Raw genomic sequence first — 24101 nt, 5'->3', positions numbered from 1 at the left:
AAGGGAAAAGGTTTATATTTTAGAACCTTTAGCAGCAGTTTTTTTTCCCCTGCTTTTGAACAGTCAGGGAACCCACGTTTTCATTTTGCACTGGGCCCCGCAAATTATGCAGCGTATCCTGTTTGTCAGCTTCGTTCCGTTAGTAATTTCTTGTGATTTATTTTCACATCCTACAGAAATGTTCGTTTTCTACCTAATTTTGCACACTCTTTGTCAAAGAGAGTCCCCAGAATGGTAAAATCTTCAGATCCCCGCATAAGCCGCACCCTCCCCGATACCCCAATATCCACCTTATCTTGAGTGATGCAATCACATTAATTTTTTCCCCCCTCATACTTTTTCATACAGTAAGCCTATAGAGCTCTTAAGATCAGTGGGAGGGGAAAAAAATCCCCCACAAGAGAGTGTCATTTCAGAAATTAAAGGAAATCGCTGGCACCCGAGGGGAAGCCGGAAACCCGGCAGGGGGAAGTTCGCAAGCAGTCAGGGTCCTGGGGAGAGGGCCCCTGGAGCCTGCCCTCCCTCCCGGCCTGCTCCCGGAGCGTCCCCTTTAAGGGGCGGGGCAGGGGCGGGGCCTGGCGGCCGCCCGCTCTCCCAAGCTGCCCCGCGCGCGCGCCGGCAGTTCGGCCACGTCCCTGGCCACGTCGCGCCCGCTCTCGCCATCTTCGCAGCTTCCTGTCTGTGGCCGCTGCCGCCGCCGCTGCCTGAGCCGCGGAGCCTGGGGCCGCCGCGCAGACCGCCGCCGCCATGAACATCTTCCGGCTGACCGGGGACCTGTCCCACTTGGCGGCCATCGTCATCCTGCTGCTGAAGATCTGGAAGACGCGCTCCTGCGCCGGTAAGCGGCGGGCGAGGCCCGGGAGAGGCTCGGGCGTGGGGCCGGGTCTCTGGGAGGACCAGGCGACCTCGGCTGCCCCACGGCCCGCGGGCCTGCGCCGGCCCGACACACCCTCTCGGCCGGCCTGGCGGGCGGCGGGGCCCGGGGGGAGCCTGCGGCCCCTTGGGGGGGAAGCTCAGGCCGGGGCGAGGTGTCGCGGCGCTGGGCCCAGCTCTGCACTTGGTCGGCTCGCGAACTTAAGCCGTCGGGGAGGGGGAGGCGCCAACTGGACAGCGCGGGGCCTTGTTCTGTCTGAAAAGTTTGGGTTGGGGGGGCGGGGGTCCGGCAGGCGCGGCCTCCGCCCGCGGCTTTAGTGGGCGCTTCTCCGAGCGCCTGTGCTGGGGGTCCCGAGGTGCGGGGAGCCCGCGAATCAATGGGACGCGCGGGAGGAGGATGGGCAGGACGGCGGCGGCTCGGCCTGACGTGGCAGACTACCCAGCCCGGTAGGTGGGGCTGGTGCGGGGAGAGGTCACCCTGCTCCCCACCCTGCCCCTTCGAGGACTGGCCTTTAGGTTAGGGTGTCCGGGCAGGCCTGTCCCTGTTTTGAATGCAAACCCCCTGTCCTGTGGGTTTCACCCCAGCTCTCGGGTCCAGGATCATGCCTCCCACGGGAGGGGGTATGGGGAGGGCTCTAAGCGAATTTCTTGGGGCAGTTAATGCTGCTTTGAGGGACGATCTAGTTTGTCAAACTCCGAGTGCCTCCATCTAATAATGGGTTCTCTTCAACCTGCGGCGCGGCGCCGGGTACCGCCGAGGTCTAGTGTGGTCTCCTGTAATTCCTCACTCCACGTCACCAGTGAGTTGGCGGTTCGCTCCTCGGGAGTACACATTTCATGCTCACACTGCTGGGAGGCAGTGAGACAAATCTTTCCCGGCCAGTAGTTGCGGGGGTTTGCATTTCACTAACCCTAAAAGCTTAAGAATGACGAATTTTAAATGATTTTTTTAAATTACGGCGTCTTCCTTAAACATATTTTTGATGCCATGCCCTCAGTATAATAACGTTTGATGAATTAAAGAGCTTAATTTTTGCAGAGACAGTAAAAGATGGGGTCCCAAAGGACCTGGGTGGCAGAGATTCCATTTACCTGACTGATTTCTAAATATTTTCACCTGTCAAGGAACACCACATCTTTGGCTGCTGTCTTCAGGCCTCACCTATCTCCCAGGAACATAGCTGAAATCCAGGAAGTAAGCAAAACCAAAAAAGACCTTTGAGCAATCAAAGTGGATGTTGCAAAGTCCATGTACTGAAGCTGGTGTGTTTGGCTTGGAGGTGATCTCTCAATTTATGTATAGTTCTGAGAGGTTCAGTTGTATGATTTCCAATGACAGCAAAGTAATTTCAGCGATTGTGATAGCTGACATTTAAGGGCTTGCTATGTATTAAGTAGTGAGCTAAGTACCTTATGTGGCTTATCCCACGTAGTCCTTGAAATAACCTTATGAGGTGAGTGCTGTTGCCCCCATTCCGTGGACCAGGGAACTGAGGCTCAGGGAGGTGAGAAAATTAGTGCCAGGGTTGGAACACAGGTGATCAGTAACTCACAGTTAAGGATTTGAATAAATATCTATTTGGCCTGAATAATTTTGTTTTAAATTATTCAAAATTATTCAGGTGAGTAGTTTAGGTCATTTTCTGTTGCACTCAGGAAATGTTATCTTTTATCCCTGCTTTATCGAGCTGTAATTGACATATAACATTATATTAGTTTTAGGTGTACAACTTAAAAATTTGATATGTGTATTGTGAAATGATTACCACAGTAAGTTTAGTTAACACCCATCACCACACATAGCTACATTTTTTTTTTTCTTGAGATGAGAACTTTTAAGATCTACTCTCTTAGCAACTTTCAAACATACGATACAGTGTTGCTAACTACAGTTAACCACTGTATGTTACATCCCCAGGATTTACCTACCTTCACCCATTTTGCCCATCCCCCCACCAGAAAATGTTACTGTTAATCTTTGTTTTTGCTCCAAAATCTTTGTATGCATCTCTTTATCCTTCATATGTTCCTCAGAATCCCCTCCTCTGTCAAGTCATTAAATGTTGAAGCACGCGATCTCCTAAATGTATATCTAAACTAAGATGTTGGGGAGAAGTTAGTGCAACGCTGAATATAGAATTCTTAAGGGAACCTTGAGTAATAGGAGAAAGTAAGGAGGTTTGCTATTTTGTTTGTTTTTAAATATTCATTTAGAACATTTTTAAATGTTCTCATTTGGGAGATTTAGGAGCATTTAGGAAAATATAAAATACTTCAGCCAAAATAATAAGGAAGGTAAATAGGTGAGTTAAGTTTGTGTGCGTTTGCCCAGTATTCCAATAGTTATTAAACTATCCTCTTTATCAGACTTAGGATCATTTTAGTTCTTATATGTGAGATTTCCTGGCCTTGTAAAAATCAAAATCACCAAGATCATTTATTCAGAATTAAATTCTGAATTTGACTAGCTGCCTTGTTTTTCCATCCTAATTTAAAGTTGTTTAGAGACTTTTGAAAGAGTAAGAATTTGATATGAGTTTCTCAACTAAAATACGAGATGTGTACATTCAGGTTGTGTTTCTCAGTTTGAAAATACTGGTATTGGGGTTCATTTTAGGATTTTGGCATTTGTTTTGAACACAACTGCAGCTGGGACTTCCCTGGTGGCGCAGTGGTTAAGAATCCGCCTGCCAATGCAGGGGACACAGGTTCGAGCCCTGGTCTGGGAAGATCCCACATGCTGCAGAGCAACTAAGCCCGTGCGCCGCAACTCCTGAGCCTGTGCTCTAGAGCCTGCGTGCCACAACTACTGAGCCCGTGCGCCACAACTACTGAGCCCACGTGCCATAACTACTGAAGCCCGCACACCTAGAGCCTGTGCTCCACAACAAGAGAAGCCACTGCAGTGAGAAGCCTGCGCACTGCAACGAAGAGTAGCCCCCACTTGCCGCAACTAGAGAAAGCCCGTGTGCAGTAACGAAGACCCAACACAGCCATAAATAAATAAACAAACAAATAAATAAATAAATAAAAACATAGCTGCAGCTATAGAACCACGGGGCTTTTTCTCCTTAGGGTAAGGATGAGACAGGTGAGTGAGGAAGATTCTGTTTTCTTGAACAAGTGCCTTAAAGGACCTATTTTAAAGTGAGGGCAGGGGAGTTGATCTTGGTTGAGTTTGAACTGGCATTCTCCGGCGTCCGCCGTTGTCGTGACAGAGGGGCACCCAAATGAAGTGTGAGTTCCTCGTCTTCCTGAACTATGACTGCAGCTGGAGCCGCAGGATGCTCAGGTTGTCACTTTGTTGTCTTCACCACTGACCTGGGTAGTGTTGGGAGAGCAAGCCTTGGTTTGTAGGTGAAGGAGTTCCCATCTACATTTTCCTGTAGGCTGATAGTTATTATCAGTACTGTATCTCTTGTGCTTAAAGTACTAGTGGAGTTCTTCTGAGCTCCAAGGCTCCCAGCCATCCTCCCCTAGTCCTCCCCTTCCCTCCTCCACCTATTGCTTAGATTGCTATTAGCTGTTGTCATGTAAGTTGCAGACTTTTCGTTCTCCTGAAGATGACAGTAATGTACAGTGTCCCTGCATTTCTTGTAATTGGACAGTTTATATATATGTGTGTGTGTGTGTGTGTGTGTGTGTGTATATATTTATATGTATATTTGCCTTTATATTTTGAATTTATTAGGAGATAGTTTTTTTGCAATGAATGTATCTAATTTACAAAAAGCAGCCATTTTCTTGGCTCTTAAATGTGTTGAAGTTTTAGGTTTTAATATATTTCATCTTAAATTGTCTTAAGTGGTATGCAGTGTCTGGTATTTTGATTGACTGATTTTTGTAGTTGCTTTTCCAGATGTGGGGAGTTTTTTCCCCTCTTTTTTTGTTTTTTTTTGTTTATTGAAGTGTGGTTGGTTTACGGTGTTGTGTTAGTTTCAGGTGTACAGCAAAGTGATTCAGATAAATATATATATGTGTGTGTATGTGTATATATATATATTCTTTTTAAGAATCTTTTCCCTTATAGATTATTACAAGATATTGAGTATAGTTCCCTGGGCTATACAGTATGTCCTTGTGACAGTTTATATTTTTGAAGTACATGGAAAAGAACTCCTCTTTTATTGTCACTGAGAACTTCAGGAAGCCTTTGCCGCACAGTGCCAGCTCCCTCTTGGTAGCAGCTGTCACCTTTGTTCTTTTGAGTGGCAGCCTCGTGAGTAATCATTGCTCTCACTTACTGACCACCCACCATGTGCAAGGCACCGGGGACACCGTCCAGAGCAGCAGCTTGTTGCTGTCAAAGTTTCTACTCTCAAGAAAGCTGCAATTTAGTTGACATAATAAGACATATATAAAAAGATAAAAACACAGGGTATCAAACCATATAGGCAGTAAATCCTATGGATGTGAAGTGGCAAGAAAGACCCTAGGGAAGGCTCCCTTAATTTCCCAACAAGGAGGGTATAAGACCTCTATGAGGAAAAGTATGAAACTTTGCTGATGGACATAGAAGGTGACCTTGAATGTATGTTCATACCAATGTCCTGGATAGGACCAGGCAGGCTGGTGGGGAAGCGAGATGATTTGTCTCCCAAATTAACTTACTAATTCAGAATATCATCAAAGTTAAAAGATAATAAACTGAGAGAAATAATCTGCAATATATCTAAGTGACAAAAGGTTAATATCCATAATAAAATACTCCTACAAATTAAAAAAACCAACCTGATAGATAAATGGGCAATGTTGGCAGTTCACAGAAGAATAACAGAAGGCCAGTTAAACATGAAAGAATGCCTTGCCTCACTAGTAGTTAGGAACTTGGATATTAAAATAGCAGTGCATGCCATCATTTGCCGCCAGGTGGGAAAAAGTCAGAGGTTTACAAGATCTAATGTAGGCAAGGGTGTGAAGTAAGGTGTATTCTCATCTGATGTTAAGGAATATGTAAATTGGCACAGCCTATGTAGAGGAAATTTGACAGTATTTCAAAACAAAGTGTTTATTTTATCCCAGCATTTCTAGGGAATTTGAACTACAGAAATTGTCATGTATGTGAACAAACTATATATAGGTATAAAGATGTTTGTTGTACATAAATAAATACAAAACACTGTTTATAGATACAAAGATGTTCATGCAGTATTTATAAGAACAAAATTGTACACAACCCAAATGTCCATTAGTGGAAGGGTCACACAGATGTCGGTAGCTGCACACTGTGGAGCACTGTGCAGCCATTAAGAAGAATGAGCTAGAAGTATTAACAGGAGAAGGTATATCTGAAACACTGAGTTAACAGAGCAAATTGTAAAGCAAGAGATTGTATGGCCCCATTTTAAGGGGCAAACGTGTGGGTACACATATAAATACACATATAGAAAGCGGCTTTAACAAAAAGCCTGGAACACTGCACTTAAAATGGAGGTAGGAGGGCTTCCCTGGTGGCGCAGTGGTTGAGAATCTGCCTGCCGATGCAGGGGACACGGGTTCGAGCCCTGGTCTGGGAAGATCCCACATGCCACGGAGCAACTAGGCCCGTGAGCCACAATTGCTGAGCCTGCGCGTCTGGAGCCTGTGCTCTGCAACAAGGGAGGCCGCGATGATGAGAGGCCCGCGCACCGCGATGAAGAGTGGTCCCCGCTTGCCGCAACTAGAGAAAGCCCTCACACAGAAACGAAGACCCAACACAGCCATAAATAAATTAAAAAAAAAAAAAAAAAAAAAAAAAAATGGAGGTAGGAGAGGTGTTAAAAAGGTCCTTTTGATTTTTATTCCATGTATGTTAATCCAGTTGGTATTTTTAATAAAGTAGTATGGATTTCTCTGAAAACAAGAAAAGATGGCAAAGCGATACATAGTAATAGCTGTCATTTACTGAGCATTTGCAGCGTGGCAGGTATAGTCAAAAACACTTTTTCCAGTAGTCCCACAATTTGGCGTAATTTGTCCCCATTTGACAGATGCAGAAAGTGAGGTTTAGGGGGGCCAAGAATGTAATGGGCCCTGACTTACCTGGTGCATTCAAGGGCTGAGCTTGAACCCAAACCTTCTGGCTCCAAAGCCTCTCTTTCCCCAAGTCCCAAGAGCTGTGTTATGAGTCAGGTGCTGAGTGTTGGGCTGCTGGTTCCAGGGTAAGTTGATGGCCTTTAGGAGAGCATCTGGATCCTTTGAGACAGTGGGTCAGAGCATGGTGCCTGGGGCCCTTGCTGAAGGCTGCCGTGCAGGTTATCCCGGTAGTCTGACCTACAGTGCTTGGTTGCATCCCAGCTGTTGCCAGGACAAAAATAATCCATTGAATGCTTTTCTGTTTGGTTGAGGGCTTTGTTCTATAAACAATGGGAATATGAGAAGTGCAGCTTTTAACCAGCTTAATTTAAAGTAACATACAGTGGAGTATTTAGTTGTAGGCTTTTATTAAACTTAACTTGGCCTAGTGGGAAAAGACAGGAATGGTGTTAAGTTTAATGACTGGTTTCCATTTTACAAGCTATACTCCTTACTCTGGATATTTGGTGCATTTGGTATTGGGATGGCTGTTACAGAAGCATTTAGAGTGAGCGTTCTTGAGAGCTTGTTACCGATAGCCTTCGCATGCTTTGGTATCAACACAGAAACTGACCGTGGGAGCCCCTCTGGCTTATAGCAAGTATTCCCCCTGGAAGGAGATTCCTGCCCCTGCCTGATCTGTCTTCAGCTGGGATCCCTGCCTTCCTGGGGAGACAGAACAGTTTTTCTGTTTTAAAGGGAAAAGCTGCTACCTGCTAGTCAGGATCCCAGGCCAGGAAGAATAGGGTAAAACTGTGTAAGCATACTCAGGTTTCCAGCATGGCAGTTCCTGCATGGATTCTGCACCACGGGACAAGCTGCAGGCCACTCGCTGCCTGTCCCCTGCTCCTCTGCCCCGCCCTCTGGCTGGCAGTAAATTAGGGCAGAGCCCAGAACATGTCGCCTATTTACAGTCATAGAGACACAGTATGACTTAGAAACTCTTTGGAAGTGTTATCCCAAAATACCATAAAATGAGAGTTCACCCCCATGACATGAAAACAAAATAAATTACATTTTCTTTTTTCCACTTGTTCATTCAGCAAGTATTTTCTGGGCCCTGCTGTGCGTCAGGCTCAGTGCTCAGCACGGAGAACACAAAGTGGAGTCAGGCATGGCCCCGGCCTTCGGAGGTCTCTGTGTGTGGTGGGGGTTTGGGGGAGAGGGACACAGGCAACCAGGTAATCACAGTGTGTGTGTGTGTGTTTTTGTTTTTGTTTTTTTTAAAGTAATTAATTTATTTATTTATGGCTGTGTTGGGTCTTCGTTTCTGTGCGAGGGCTTTCTCTAGTCGTGGCAAGCAGGGGCCACTCTTCATTGCGGTGCGTGGGCCTCTCACTATCGCGGCCTCTCTTGTTGCGGAGCACAGGCTCCAGACGCGCAGGCTCAGTAGTTGTGGCTCACGGGCCCAGTTGCTCCGCGGCATGTGGGATCTTCCCAGACCAGGGCTCGAACCCATGCCCCCTGCATTGGCAGGCAGATTCTCAACCACTGCGCCACCAGGGAAGCCCTCACAGTGTGTTTTATAAGCACTGTAGCAGGAGCTAGGGCAGCAGCTGGCATGAAGTAGTTCCCAGTGTACACTTGCTGAATGAATAAACAGCAGTGAGGGAGGGTGTCTTCAAAGACGACTTCCCAGAGGAAGTGATGTGAATTGGGTCGCAAAGGCGAGTGGTAAAAGCAATATGATAGTCCCTCATGTTTAGTATAGGAATGCTGAAAATGAGGACAAATTTAAAATTTGCCTGGCTTCCAAAGTTCCATTAGAATAAACCCTTTACAACAAAATTTGCCCATGTGTATTCCATAATTTTTTATTTAAAATATTGTAAAGTACCATATAGAAAATGAACTGGAAATTTCTCACTCAAGGCTTCAGCAGTCACCAAACGTGAACTGCGTGCTCCCTGTCCTTTTTCCCCCATCTTGTCTTCTCTCTCCCATGTTCTCTATGTCAATGGCAGCCTCATTGTTTCTCCTTTGGAACACTGATCTTTGATAAGAAAAAAAAGTTCCCTGTTACTGGAGAAAAGACTAGAAGGGGCAGGCTGACTATCTGTATCTCCACCTTTGGCCCTTGAAATTGGTTACTACTGATGGATCCACAAGGATAGAGTCAACTTTTTCTTCGGTTTCTGTTTAGGTATTTTTGTGAATAGGTTGGAACTGCAGTTATGCATACGTAGAAAGTAACATTTTTAGATCCAGGCTTTTCGCTTCAACAGGCTATAAAATTGTTTTGTAAAGTAGTGCTGTTTGTAAAATATCATTTAAAACAATGTGATTTTCACATTCTGGAAGAATATTGCTAATGATTTGGGTGCAGTGACATTTCTGCTAAATACTAACTTGCTTAAACGTGTAATGGTGTGAAGTTTGCAATGTAGGTGAGGTTGGGCCGGTTCTGACACCTAATAAGACTCAGTTTCCTTAATGAATTCGCTCTTTCTCCAACTCTGAAACCCACAGTTCACAGTCTGTTGTCACACAAATATTTGGCCAAATCCAGATGTCGGGTACACGCCACCTGACCTACTAGACGTCCCCGGCTGTGTCTCCATGTGCCACAACGGTGCTCTGGAGGGGGGTGGCGACCGGAGGGAGAAGCAGTTTCAAAATGTTAAAACAATAAAAGACTGCTGCTTTGGAAGACGAGCAGGTTCCCACCCTCTTGTTGCCATAGCATCCAGGAGCATTTTTATGTGAGTCTGAGATTGGTTGTGTGATTCATCTAAGAGAACTTTTTTTTTAAGCTTTTAACCTGTCCAAGTAAATGCTTCCCTCACAAAAGAAGTCACCTTGGGAGGCCAGTCTAGGAGGATTACTGCTCAAACTCTGCCCTGAAGCGGTGTCCCCCACATGGTTCCTTAATCCAGGTAGATTGCAGCTCCATCCTCGAAAGATTTGTCACCATGAGATATTGTTTTAAAATGGAAGGATGCTAAAGGTAACAGACAAGTTACAACACTAAGTAACAGCAGGGTTTTTGAAATAGATTTCTTCCTGCTTAGAGATATTTGAGGTGTTTTATGGTCCTTTGAACAATGCACATCCTGGTATATTGGAGCTGGCATAATTAAGTCACTTTCCTATGGTCACCCATCATAGTAAGACAGAAAAGTTGTTAGAACCTTCCCAAACGATTATGTTCAAGAATGTTAAGGGAAAGAAAAACTGAAACTGCTGTCATTTATTTAGAGTCATCCTGACCATCAGCCTTGACCCCTGGTGTCCCACTTTCCTGCGTTTCCTGCACGGTGTTGTCTACAAGAATCATAAAGCTCTTGGAGGCATTTCTAATGCTTTCCTTTTGTTTCTTTAGGTATTTCTGGGAAAAGCCAGCTTCTGTTTGCACTGGTCTTCACAACTCGTTACCTGGATCTTTTTACTTCATTTATTTCATTATATAATACGTCTATGAAGGTATGGTGTGGCATCCAATGGAATGTATTTTATCCATAATTCACAGACCTCTGGAAACTGTTAAATTTATGTCACCTGTGCACTTAACTAAACATCTTCAAGAATAATGTCTAAATATGCTGTTCTTGACGTAAGCACTTTTAGACCACCTAGTGCATATAACTAGGAATAGTTATCATTAAGCATAATTTTTCTATATCAAAGCAGTATCTATTTAATGAAAGTGCTTCACACTTAGAGATTTCTTAGTCTTAAGTTCCTCAACTATGATAAACTTCTAAAGCTCTTGAAAACCTTATAAGAAAGAGGGGTGACTATTATGTTTTCAAGCAGTGGGAAATTATAGACTCCCTGGGAAACCCAGCAAGTTGGTTCAGAACGAAAGCCGGGGCTCCTCGCCACACAGCCTTGTCCTGCTGCTCTGTGAGGGCCTGGGTCTGCCATCTGGGTGTTACTTTTGCTGTGCTTAAGCAACTCTACACCATAATTTACTTAATATGGATTTTAAACCTTTTAACTTGTCCTAAGTATTAGTATCCATGACACCTTTGGTGTCATATATCCCGCATGAAAACAAATGTATAACTCTCAAAATACAAAATGTTTGTATACCACCTAGCCTCTTGTGTGCCACTGGTGGTACGCGCTCCACGCTTCGGCCAGCCTCAGTTCTTTCCCACAGGCACTGACCTCACACTTGGTGAGGACCGCCAGGGCGCAGTGAGGGCGGGGCAGACAGCAAGCAGCACTCGGTCTGGCAGCGGAGAGCAGACAATCATAGCAGTACTAAATGGATGACTGCAGTTTGTGATTGGTGCCATGAAGGAAAAGTGTGGGGCTCTCAGCACGTGTAAAGGATGTCTGGTTTCATTCATTCATTCATTCTTCAAATGCTTAACCGCACCTGCGTGCTGGGCACTGTGGTAGGCACTTGGTTATTGGTACCCAGGGAAGCAACGTTTAAGCTAAAGCCATGGGTATGGTATTTAAAGCAACTCCCCCCAACACTTTGTGTTCAAAAGCATTTTTATAAGCACAGGTCAAAGTAGACAAACCAATATTTGAGCCTGTGGTCTTTACTAAGAAGCAAATTTGAGTTACCTGTAATCATTCCATTCTTTATTACTAAGTGATGGGAGCCTCATTATCAGGAAATAATTAGCTTCCTTAAAAATGGCTAGGTCCGGGAATTCCCGGCAGTCCAGTGGCTAGGACTCTGCGCTTTCACCGCCAAATTGCCAGGGGCCCGGGTTCGATCCCTGCTGGGGGACTAAGGTCCCACAAGCTGCATGGCGCTGCCCAAAACAGAAAGCCTAGGTCTTTGCTTGCTGTGCAGGCGAGTTAAAACTGTAGATACTGGAAGTGTATGAGTGAGAGTCCCCTTCCCCCCAGGACGCCTAGCTTTCAGAGGAATCCTTACTTGCTTAATTGTTGCTTCCAAACATAATGTCTTGAAAATCAGGGCAGTGAGAGACAAGTTTTATGTGCTCATAGCTTTTTACTTTAAATGCCAAGCACTGGTGAGAGGAGAAAAGCAGCTGCTTTTCCCAGTGGCTGCTAAGCCTTTATGGGCGCAGTCTGGGCTGACTGCAGGAGTGGGGCTGGGGAGGGACCCCCGGCCACTGTGTGCCTTCACAGGATGTTCTGCGGGTGGGGGGGACCCTCTGTACATAGATGTGTGTGTATTTTGTTTATACATGTGGATTATACGTTATTTTATTCATATACATATATGCATATATTTTCATGTGGAGAGAACTCCTCTAACGGTATAAGATATTGATCTTCCTTGACTTTGCAGTGGGGAGGGGAGTGTGTGGGTTACTTCTTGGTGTATGGGTATGATCAACAATTTTAATACTGATATTGTGTTGACTATTTATTTGCAAATATAACTTCATGATAAGATGCCAGGGACAGTTTAGGTCTTTGTTTTGTTTTGTTTTTAAGCATATGTGGACTGAATGGTTGCTCCCATTTTCCTCTGAAGTTGTTTTGCCCAAATGTTTTCCTAATCAGGTTTCACAAGTTGCCTTTCCTGGAGAGAAGTAGCACCAGGCCACACGGCTGACATCCTGGTTGTCTATGTTTATAGGCTGGAATTGCCATTTGCTTCTTGAGCCTAAAATTCTGCAGTCTGAAAATTGGTGTAATTTCAGAATATCAGACTTCTCCTTGGGTTCAGATGAATATATAGTGTTTTACCTTTTGAATGTGAAAGGTGAACATGTAGGCAGCAGTGTTTTACAAATTACCACTTAGTTTTGGTTTTGCTTTTGTTATGTTACCAGGCAAAATTTCATAGCAACAATATATAAGTTAAAACCATCATTGCAAAGTTTAACATGAGTTACACTGTTTATCTTATCTTTAGAAAAAGCACTAGCTCAGAAATATCTTCATGCTGTAAGGAAGTGCCTTGGTTTTGAACTGCATTACACTTCCCATTCACTTTTTTTCTAAAGCTACTATCTAATAGTTTAAAATGAGATTAAAAATACATTCTTTGCAGTCTCTTATGTAAAGTTAAACTTAACACTTAACATATGATCCGGAAATCCCACTCCTAGGTATTTACTCAAGAGAAATGAAAACTTACATTCACACAAAAGCCTGTACACAAATGTTCACAGCAGCTCTACCCACCATCCCCCAAGCTGGGAACAGCCCACCTGTCCTTTAACTGCTGGGTGGATGAACAGCTGTGGCACCCAGATATGGGCTGTTGCTTTGAAATATGGGGGGACCAGTTCTTAATACACACGACAACACATTTGGATCTCAAATCGTTATGCTAACTGAAAGAAGCTGATCTTAAAGTTGACATATGGTTATGATTCTATTTATGGAATAGAATTCTAGAAAAGGCAAAAACTTCAGGGACCAAGAACACATCAGTGATTGCCAGAGGTTAGGCTGGGGGAAAGGCTTGACTCTGCAGGGGCAGCATGAGGGAATTTGGGGTGGCGGAGGTGTTAGGACTGGTCTGTGTCTTGATTGTGGTTGTGGTTATATGACTTATAGAACTGTATATCCCAAAAAAGTATATATTTTAAATTAAAAAAAAAATGTATATATATATACACACATATGTGTGTGTGTGTGTGTGTGTATACATATGAATGATGTAGACAGCCTAGAGAGTTTGAACAATTTTAAGATATTGATGACCCAGTATTTTTTTTTCTTTGTAGCTTATCTACATTGCCTGCTCCTATGCCACGGTGTACCTGATCTACATGAAATTTAAGGCAACCTACGATGGAAATCATGATACTTTCCGAGTGGAGTTTCTGGTGGTCCCTGTGGGAGGCCTCTCGTTTCTAGTCAATCATGATTTCTCTCCTCTTGAGGTTAGTTAAGAGGCTATTTAGTAGTCCTGTCTGATTCCCTAGGGAAATAGACCCGTTTGCAGATAATGGGATTCTGTTTTGGCTTGGGTTTTTTGGGGGGGGCGGGGCGGTGGGTTGGCAGACATACATGGTTTGGTGTAAATAAATCGTGGGCAGGAATTACGCACCCAGGTTAGACACTGCTTTGGGTGTCTCTGACTCTCCTTTAGAATATAAACTTGGCTTCTGTGATTCCAAGCGCAGTGCGCTGCCTGTCCGAGTGTCTGAAGCACACGGTCTTCTCCCCACTCCCACTCTTTGTGTGCGGGCTTCGCTCGTTGATGCCGTCTGCGAATCACCTAAGCAGCGGTGCTTCGGTCCTCGTCTTTAGGAAGCGCAGTCTGCATGGTGCCCCAGTGCTCCTAAGCGCTCCGTCCACCCCTGAGCGTCCTGGGGTTGATTCAGTCACCGCACTGATGGTGGTCATCTGATGGTGCAGGGAGCTCCTGGGTTTTGAAACACTCCAGGGACTACTGACAAGTCCTCCTTTCGTCAGCGTGAATAAAGTGCTGTGTTGGGCAGAGAGTTTGCATGATTACGACTCTGACTTGTTACCCCTTTGATTTAACCATGCTAAAAAAGCCTGAAGGATAAGAAAAACAGTGAGACGATTTAAATAGTCGGGAAAGGAGACCCAGTTGGTGAGGAAAAACAGCAGTGAGGGAGCGGAAGGACCCAGTCATCAGTCTCGTCAACCCTGGCAGAAAGCAGAAATTAGGGACCCTAGATTCAGAGTGGGATAAGCTGATGCAGGAGAAACAGCATATATGTAGAGTCCCAGAAAATTGAAGAATGCAACGCTGGAGAGACAGGGTGATGAAAGTCCAAAGAGGCAGAGGTGTCCGGGTTATCCAGCTTGTCACTGGGAGTGTCCATGCCTTTTATCTGTGGCTGAAGTTTCTGTGGTTTATTAAATTGCAGAGCTACTCTGTCCTGGGCTCTGATGCCAGACTCCCCACTCTGTTTGTGCTACTTCACAGTAAAGCAAGAGTGTTTCCTGTGAACTCATGGCGGGCACTGGTTGCTGACCAAAGCGTGCTGTTTCTCTTACAGATTTTGTGGACCTTCTCCATTTACCTTGAGTCAGTGGCTATCCTACCACAGCTCTTCATGATCAGCAAGACCGGGGAGGCCGAGACCATCACCACCCACTACCTGTTCTTCCTGGGCCTCTATCGTGCTTTGTATCTTGTCAACTGGATCTGGCGCTTCTACTTTGAGGGCTTCTTTGACCTCATCGCTGTGGTGGCCGGCGTTGTCCAGACCATCCTATACTGCGACTTCTTCTACTTGTACATTACAAAAGGTACGTTAGGCTGCGTCCTGCCAGCTTATTCTACGGCCGTGTGTTCTTCGAGGGGCTCCCTTGCCTAGCATGCTCCTAAGCCAGAAAGCAGAACTGGCTTCAGAAAAGCACGTTAGTGACCGTCAAGTTAATTCTGGCTCAGGGTTTCCAGTCTTTTTTTTTTTTTCTTTTTCTGTAACTTTATTGTTTTCTACAATGGCACGTTTTCATTGTAAAATCAGTCAGAACTAATAATTCTGAAAACAATCACCCAGAATCCTACCACTCAGAGATAATCATTGTTAATACTTCAGTAAGTGTAATGATTTAATGATACATGATTTCAACTAAACATGTTATTCTATAATCTCTTTTTCCCAGACGTCTACATAATTTTTAATAGCAATAGAGTATTATGTGGATTACCATAATTTACTTACTCAGCCCCCTGTTCATGGGTGTTTGGGCTTAAAAATCCAGTGCTTAAATCAGCATCCTTGTATGTGTATATTTTTGTATTTGTATGAATAGAGGACATGTGAACATCACAAAAATCTGATGAAAGCCATGGTCCTTGCTGAGAAAAAAATGCACAGTTAGACATATTCACACAAATGTATGCGTATAGTTTTAGGGAATTCAGGAGCTTCTGAAACCCAACCACAGATCCCAGGCTAAGAATCCTGGCTATACAATAAAATTCCTAATGGTGGAATTGCTGGGTAAGGGAGGGCATACATAAGGGCATATGTATCTTATCTCCTTTTTTAACATCCAAAATATCATAACAGTTATATTTCAGTACATGTTAATTAGGGAAGAAAGTCATGATAAAAAAAAGCTGCTATGAATTTAGTGACAATTTCAATTGAATTACTATTTTTAAATTCAATTGCTGTGGCATCCAGATACATGGAGAAAATTCCAGTCTGTGTGTGCATGACATTTTCATAGTTCAGAGGGCTTTGTTTATTGACACCAAAATCAGATGCCTGTTGGTTGTCAGAAGCTTATTTCCTTGTACCTTACTATGTAGTATCTTGTATGACAGACTTCTGGGAATGGGAAGGAGGAAACTGTAAGCTTGTCAGGATCAGTAACCTTTTGTTTTTTTCTCCCTCTCTTGAAAATTTTAGTACTCAAGGGAAAGAAGCTCAGTCTGCCAGCGTAAGTGCCAAAGACCATGACCAGCATCTGTCCTTCAGGGTGCTCGGACAGAATTCTTATCACAGCAAAGGCACAAGATGCTTCATATGGAAAATCAGAAACTTAACTCTTTTGTTGCAGATAGTCATCTGTGGCTCTGTAAGAACCCAGAGGGAAAGAACCAGAAGGTTTCTGTTCAATGCATCTTGCCTTATCTTTTTTTATTACTATGTACAAAGATTTTTTTACACAAAGAAACTTAATGCTGTATTAATAAAGTCAGTGTGTAGCTTCAATTGGGGTAGTTGCAAAAGTGAAGATTTTGTGAGGAATAAGTGCAAACTTTTTTTTTAATTCTTTGAAATTGTTGATTCTTTGTGTCTGCAATGAAATCGTACTCCTTGACAGTTGGTAGATTATATATTCCTCCATCTATCAAACTTGCATTCCACTATATTTATTTTTTTGCCAAAAGATGAGTTACCTTTGTTTGAAATCTGAGACACTGTGTCCAGTTTGGTACATCTGTTCAAATCACTTCCCACCTGATGTGGAAATCCTTCCTTGGACGTCACAACACTACATTTAAGGCTGGTAAGGGTGACTTGCAAGTCTTAAGGTTTTCATTACCAAAATTTTAAGATTCTGAATGTCGATGGAGTCTCATTTAAGAGTCACCAAAGGTGCCGGCCCTCCTCCCCTGCTAAGAAGTGTCAGTTTGAGACTGTCCCAAGGCTGTCAAAGAACTCGGTGGGCAGGGGCTGTGGGCTGCCTGCCGTCTGAGCGTGAGGTGCAAGAAGCATTTGTGATTATTTTGGATCTAGGACTCCTCTGGGAAATGGAACACAAGTAGTTACCTATCACTTTAATTTATAGTTGCAGAAGATTACTACAACCATGTCTATGCTCAGATTCAACCGATTTTTGATATCACTTTTGGATAGCAAAATGATTTACTTTTTTTTTTTAACTGGCAGCACCAATTGCCATTCCTTTTACTCTTACTTTTTTTTGTTTTTTGTTTTCTTTTTACTGAGCTCTTGCATGATTTATCTTGTGTTACCATCCTAAATAAACATTTTACTAAGCATAGAATAAATTGTCTTTTTTTGAATTAGGCTTTTGGAACATCCTATGTCAGGATGGGTTTTTTTGTTTTTCGATTGGCAACAAAAGCTCTACATAGGGCTGCAAACATTTGTTCTCCACTTAATAATCTAAAACCCTCTGTATTTTTTAGAAAATTTGGAATTTTCCTCCTGATTTTGCCATTGTATTGGTTTGCTGTGTTTTTTTGATTTATGCAAAAGCATTTGACTTTGTTTTTATGTGATGCACCATAAATGTTAAAGTGTTGAATACTAACAGTGCTTACTACAAGAAGGATGTAGTCTCGCTTGCTGCATTAAAATATCTTGTGGAGGAAGGGAGCTGGATGGGTTTTACTTTTATCTAGTGTGTCTCGTAACATCTTTCTAAATAAGCAGTGTAACTGCATCGTTTAACCTCCTGTCTTCCTCTCTCTCATTCCCACCCCCTGACCCCCCGCATGTCTTTGCTTTTGTGTATCAGAGTTTCTTTCTTTCTGGCATCCTAGTTTTGTTTCTGTTTTCATCCTCCTTGGAAGATTCTGACAGTGTGGAGGAAGGGTGGGAAATCGTGTCCTAAGTGGAGCAGACTCCTTGCTGCCCAAGCTGGGGGTGGGTGGGGGGGGGTCTCACACTTGTTTTTGTGCATGTAAATCAAACACAGGCTGGGATCATTCGCTGGAGAGCACAATGCATAGAGCGAGGATCTGGGACTTCAGCACGCCACCTGGTTCATGAAGTGTCAGTGCCTCCTTCAGTCGTTCTGCCCACGTAACTGTAAAGCTGGCTAAGATGCTGCCGCCATCTTGTGGCCCAACAGGATGACATCTTAACAGGTGCCTTAGGGGAGCGCAGGACTGGGCAGCACCCGTGCACACGCTGGGAACAAAGGCATTGTCTGACGCACCTCACGAGGCACTGTGTCAGAATTACTCTCACTTCCCGAATAAAGGTTATCAGGTAATTCATACTTTTTATCGAGCTGTTTTATTTGTGTGAATTTCTTTTTAATGTAAACATACAGAGAAATAAAGCAAAGTTAACAAATTTGCCCACTAAGTAACTCTGAAAAGCTGCTGGCTGTTGGCTGCTTACAGACAGCAGTCCATTCCCTGTCCAGTTCAATCACAGGGTTTGAAGAACGTTTCCCAGGGAGTTCCCTGGCGGTCCAGTGGTTAGGACTCGGTGCTTCACTTGTGGTGGCCCGGGTTCAGTCCCTGGCTGGGGAACCAAGATACTGAAAGCTGCTCAGCATGGCCAAAAAAAAGAAGAAGAAGAAGAAGAGGAAGGTTTCCTGCTTCCTTATGTAGTCTGGTCAAAGAGAGAAATGGCTGGAGAAAAAAAAGTTGCAGGTGGAAGGCCTTGCTAGGGAAGATCCAGCCCAGCCTTTCCAAAGATACCAATTGGTTGGACAGTTTCCTGGAAAGATCAAGCAAAGATTCTATTTCAATAGAAATCGTAAGTGATTTGTGGGAACGCTAGGAAAAGCACAAGCTTTGGGGTCAGACTTGTGTTGAGTCTTGGCTCCCCACACTCTAGCTCTGACCTTGGATTTAACGTGAGCCTTGTTCCCGCTCAGTTACCAGCAGAGACTCCTGCCACAGGATTTCTGTGAGGTGTAGATGAGCCCATGTCCTGAAGCTCACAACACAGCTTGGGGTACATCAAGTGCTCAGGACCTCAGGCGCCCTCTTTCCCCTCCCCTTCTTTGTGCTTAACTTGGGACAGCTGCCTTGAAAGCTGGCTGGAACCAGTTCAGCCAGAGTTCCTTTGACCGATTTGACGACTTCAGTAGTTTTGCCCTTGTTAGAGAGCTTGCATCTTCAGAAACTGACTCCCAGGTACCTTGCAAAACTTGCTGTCAGTGAAGTCTGATGAGGGCTGATTGGATTGGGGCTCCATGTGGGTTTTTCTCCTGTGTGCTTCACCATCTAGTGGCTGAATGTAGAATCTCCAAGGACCCTGCACTCTGCCCAGTAACCACCGCTCCCTCCCCTGCCAACTGATCTGGGTTAGCCTTTGCAGTGTGGAGTCTTGTGCAGGTGCTGGCCGGGTCATTCTCTTCCAGTTCTGAAACAATTCCCTCTTTTGTCCCTGCAATTTAAAAGCAAGTTGCAGCATAATATAGCACTAGTCCTTTTAAACAATGACAAGGATACTTTTTTATACTACCAGAACATAATACTCCAGATTTCCGACCTAGGGTGACCTTGGGTGCTTAAAAAGTGAGTCTTCAGGCAAACACTATATACTGACTCCATTACCAAAACGGAATGGAAACACAGAACCTATTTACTCATAAGTTTTCTAAGACAATAAATAGTTCTGTAATAGGAAAACTGGTGTGCCCTAAAACTAAGTGATGTGTTTACTTCAAGTTCTGAGAACTGAAGATCTCAGGACTTTAAAGAATGCTCAGAGAAACTATCCAACTGACGGAAAGATCACCCGGCTGAAACCCCCCATCCCAACCCCCATCTGACACAGACAATAGCAGCAAACATGAAGTCCAAGGATATTAATCCTATTCAGAACATAGGGATTTACTCAAAGAAAATCCAGTCCTAAAGGGAGAAATAGAGGAAGATGTGAATCAGTTTGAAACACAGAATAAAGATTAGTTTCTTCAAGTTAATATGAAGATAAAATGAAATGCCAAGAAATCGCTGAAGAATACCTGCTGTTATTTGCAACTACATAGTGAAATTAACCTGAAAGAACAAGCAGGGAAGGATATCAAAGATCTCCCCCCACCACCACCACCAAATTCAAGATGAAGCAAATATGGCAGGATGTTATCCCTTGTTAAATCGGATGGTGGGTCCTTAGGTATCAGACATCTCTGTATTTGAAAATTTTCATCATTTAGAAGTCAACGATGGGTCATTCACCTTTTCAAGAGCTATGCTTTGACTTGGATATCTCATTTTGGAAGTAACAAAAAAGTTATTTTTTTATTTTTTTAAACTAGCTATTTTTAATAGAAAATTGAAAAAAACCTGTGTAAAATAAGGGGCTGCCTATGCTTTGTATGACATACCCACATGATGGCACAATATATTGTCTTAAAATAGCTCCAATTCAGGACTTCCCTGGTGGCACAGTGGATAAGACTCCATGCTCCTGATGCAGGGGGCCTGGGTTCGATCCCTGGTCAGGGAACTAGATCCCACGTGCATGCCGCAACTAAGAGTTCACATGCCACAACTAAGGAGCCCACGTGCCGCAACTGAGGAGCCTGCCTTCCGCAACTAAGACCTGGTGCAACCAAATAAAACAAATATTAAAAAATAAATAAATAAAATACAATAGCTCTGGGACTTCCCTGGTGGCACAGTGGTTAAGAATCCGCCTGCCAGCCTGTGCTCAGCAACAGGAGAGGCTGCGACAATGAGAGGCCCCCGCTCATCGCAACTAGAGAAAGCCCTTGCCCAGAAACGAAGACCCAACACAGCCAAAAATAAATATAAATAAATTTATTTTTTTTAAAAAATGTAGGTTTCTTTTCTGCTAAAAAAGAAAAAAAAAGAATCCACCTGCCAATGCAGGGGACACGGGTTCCAGCCCTGGTCCGGGAAGATCCCACATGCTGCAGAGCAACTAAGCTCGTGCACCACAACTACTGAAGCCTGCATGCCTAGAGCCCATGCTCTGCAACAAGAGAAGCCACCGCAATGAGAAGCCCACGCACCGCAACGAAGAGTAGCCCCCGCTCACCACAGTTAGAGAAAAGCCCGCAGACAACAACGAAGACCCAACGCAGCCAAAAATAAAATATAAATAAATAAATTTACAAAAAAAATACAATAGCTCTAATTCAATCAATGGAATACTGTTACATGGAAATGGCAGAATATACCTGCAGTGATTAGAACTATACAAAATACAGGGAATTCCCTGGCGGTGCAGTGGTTAAGAATCCACCTGCCAATGCAGGGGACACGGGTTCGAGCCTTGGTCCAGGAAGATCCCACGTGCCACAGAGCAACTAAGCCCGTGTGCCACAACTACTGAGCCCGCGCTCTAGAGCCCACGAGCCACAACTACTGAGCCTGCGTGCCGCAACTACTTTTTTTAAATTAATTAATTTAAAAAAAGAGTAAACAAATTTTTCTAAGGTAAATGTATTTTTTGTTTTTTTAATTAATTAATTTTTGGCTGCGTTGGGTCTTCGTTGCTGTGTGCGGGCTTTCTCTAGTTGCAGTGAGAGGGGGCTACTCTTCGTTGCGGTGCATGGGCTTCTCATTGCAGTGGCTTCTCTTGTGGCAGAGCATGGGCTGTAGGCTTGTGGGCTTCAGTAGTTGCAGCACGCGGGCTCAGTAGTTGTGGCACATGGCCTCAGTAGTTGTGGCTCATGGGCTCTAGAGAGCAGGCTCAGTAGTTGTGGCGCACGGGCTTAGTTGCTCCGCAGCATGTGGGATCTTCCCAGCCCAGGACTCGAACCCGTGTCCCCTACATTGGCGGGCAGATTCTTAACCACTGGGCCACAAGGGAAGCCTTGTTTACTATCTTTCTGAAGTTATATAGCTTCATGGTTTGTTGTTAACATTTGTAACATTAAGTTCACAGTATCTCCTTTACCTTTACTAACAAAAGTTTATGTGGAAGCATTATCTTATTGCTAAACCTGACAAATCCTGTCTTCAAAAGGAAACTGTTACATTTAAGAAAATATGTGTCAGTCCTTCCTTCCTTCCTGCTGCGCCTGCAGGCTTAAGAGGTATGTGGCAGAAACTCTGGCCCTCCAGCACCACCTGAGGATCCCAGAACCCACCTCCGCCATGGAAGAGGACCAGGAGCTGGAGAGAAACATATCTGGATTGAAGACCCCAATGGCTGAAGACGAGAGGAAGACAGCCCTGGAAATGGTCCAGGCACCTGGGACAGATAGACACTGTGTGACATTTGTATTGCATGAGGAGGACCATACCCTAGGAAATTCTCTTCGTTACATGATCATGAAGAACCCGGAAGTGGAATTTTGTGGTTACACTACAACCCATCCTTCAGAGAGCAAAATTAATTTGCACATACAGACTCGAGGTACCCTTCCAGCTGTTGAGCCCTTTCAGAGAGTCCTGACTGAGCTCATGAATAGACATCTGCCAACATGTGCTTGACACGTTTGAAGCCAGCATAAAGGAATATAAGGATCAAAAAGCCAACAGAAATGAAGCCACATTCTAGTCCCGTATGCACTATACAGGGAGGACTGACCTCTAGAATATTCTATTCATGTTCTTGCAAAACCCAGAAGTAAACGTTTGTGGTTACAACATGACCTGTCCTGCAGAAAGGCTTCCTTCTAGCTCTTAACCCATTTCTGCTGTTGGAGTCCCTGCAAGAAACTGTATTCTTCTAATAAATTTCCTCTTTTCTTTAAACTGGAAAAAAAAAATGTATGTGATCACAGGCACAATGTTCTAACTTCTGAATCACCTTTTTCACCTTAATTGCTACTCTTCCTCCAGAGCTCATTTTAATATCTTCTTCAGGGAAGTCTTCCCTGACCTCTCTGATTAAGTCACTTCTGGCCACACCAAGTGCCCAATAAATATTTATTTTATGAATGATTGAATGATTCTCTTTTTCTATAAAAATCTCATAACTTCCTTGTTTACAATTCCCTGTATCATTTTCACAACCGTCAATACAGTTTCATTATTATTTTTAACTATGAAATTCTGCCCTTTGGAAGACCCCTGAAGGTTCTTCAGACTTGGAAAAATTTGACATTTAATGTTTGTTTGTTCATTAATGAAGTATTTAATAAGTGCATTTAATGTGCTCTATTATGTGCATTGCAGTGAACAAGATGGACAAGGTTTCCAAGCTCAGACAACTTACACACTCAAGGTGGGAGGAGAGAAGTTAACACATGTGATACAATGTCAGGGAGTGATTAAGTGCTGTGAAGGAAACTAAAGCTGGGCAAAGGAACGGGAACCGATGGGTGGGCTGTTTTAGATAAAGTGGCCAGGGAAGGCTCTTGAGGCAGTGACGCTGGAGCTGAGGGCTGAATGAAGTGAGAGAGTGAGAGGGAAATACCTGCAGGAGGAGCGTCCCTGGCAGAGGACACGGAGACTTTGAAAACCTTGGGGCAAGAAAAAGCTTGATGCATTTCAGGGGAAAAAAAAGTGGCAGGCAGTGGAGTGAAGGAGGGAGAAAGTAGTAACCCTAACCCGGGAAGGCAGATAATCACGCATTTACAGACTTGTGCTGTGTGACTACCAGGGAAAAGCTTCTCTAAGGGTTTGGAGTGCAGCCTTGCAAGATCCTAAGCTGATGGGCCTGGTTTGACGGTTCAACAAGGTCACCCCAGCTGCTGTAGGGAGAATGCACCGTAGGTGGGGTGGCAGAGTGGGGGAGAGCAGTGGGAAGACCGGGTTAGGTACATGATGAAGAGGGCTCGGGCCAGGGTGGAGGGGTGTGGAGGGGCTGAGAACTGGTCAGAACCTATGACCTGCTCGGGAGGAAGGAGGGCAGATCAGGCTATTCCCCACTCCCCAGGACAAAGCTGCCGTGTGGCTTCAGGCCCTGAACCAGGGAATGGTCCTAAAGAGGCACTCCTGACCCCAGGATAGGGCGGGGCTGGTGGCAACTCCGTCACAGGCTTGTAGCCCCACAGACCTGGGTATGAACTCCAGATCCGCCACTGACTGCTGGGGGTCTCTGGGCTAGCTAACCCTTCGGGTCAGGAAGAGTCCTTATCTACAAAAAGAAAATAGCAGAACAGACTTCACACCTGGGAAGACCCTAGGAGACCCACCTGTGTCTTCCGGGTCAGCGCATCTGCGCAGGCGCAGAGGCCCAGCCGACGCTGCGTGGGGCCCAGTGCGC

At 44.4% G+C, this 24101-nt stretch overlaps 2 protein-coding genes and 1 long non-coding RNA gene across 3 annotated transcripts; 2 read left to right on the top strand and 1 right to left on the bottom strand.

The window, feature by feature from the left end:
- Positions 1-611: 611 nt before the first annotated feature.
- On the top strand, positions 612-18231 carry KDELR2 (KDEL endoplasmic reticulum protein retention receptor 2). The gene is made up of 5 exons (XM_059896279.1): positions 612-838; positions 10250-10350; positions 13545-13703; positions 14796-15048; positions 16164-18231. The coding sequence occupies exons 1-5, from the start codon at positions 748-750 to the stop codon at positions 16196-16198; spliced, it is 639 nt and encodes a 212-aa protein (XP_059752262.1). The 5' UTR covers positions 612-747; the 3' UTR covers positions 16199-18231.
- LOC132348604 (uncharacterized) lies at positions 18230-24076 on the bottom strand. Its single transcript, XR_009497506.1, has 2 exons — positions 24031-24076; positions 18230-19355 (listed from the first exon to the last, which is right to left on the bottom strand). It is a non-coding gene; the product is annotated as an uncharacterized LOC132348604 (long non-coding RNA).
- Positions 22013-22604, top strand: LOC132348597 (DNA-directed RNA polymerases I and III subunit RPAC2-like). Its single transcript, XM_059896280.1, is given in 2 exon segments — positions 22013-22360; positions 22362-22604. Coding segments are annotated over 2 exon segments (405 nt in total). The 5' UTR covers positions 22013-22042; the 3' UTR covers positions 22449-22604.
- Positions 24077-24101: the final 25 nt, after the last annotated feature.

This window comes from Balaenoptera ricei, chromosome 15, assembly GCF_028023285.1.
Source record: "Balaenoptera ricei isolate mBalRic1 chromosome 15, mBalRic1.hap2, whole genome shotgun sequence".
Lineage (NCBI taxonomy): Eukaryota > Metazoa > Chordata > Mammalia > Artiodactyla > Balaenopteridae > Balaenoptera > Balaenoptera ricei.
Note: the sequence above shows the minus strand (reverse complement) of the source record. Positions and strands in the feature narration are given on the sequence as shown.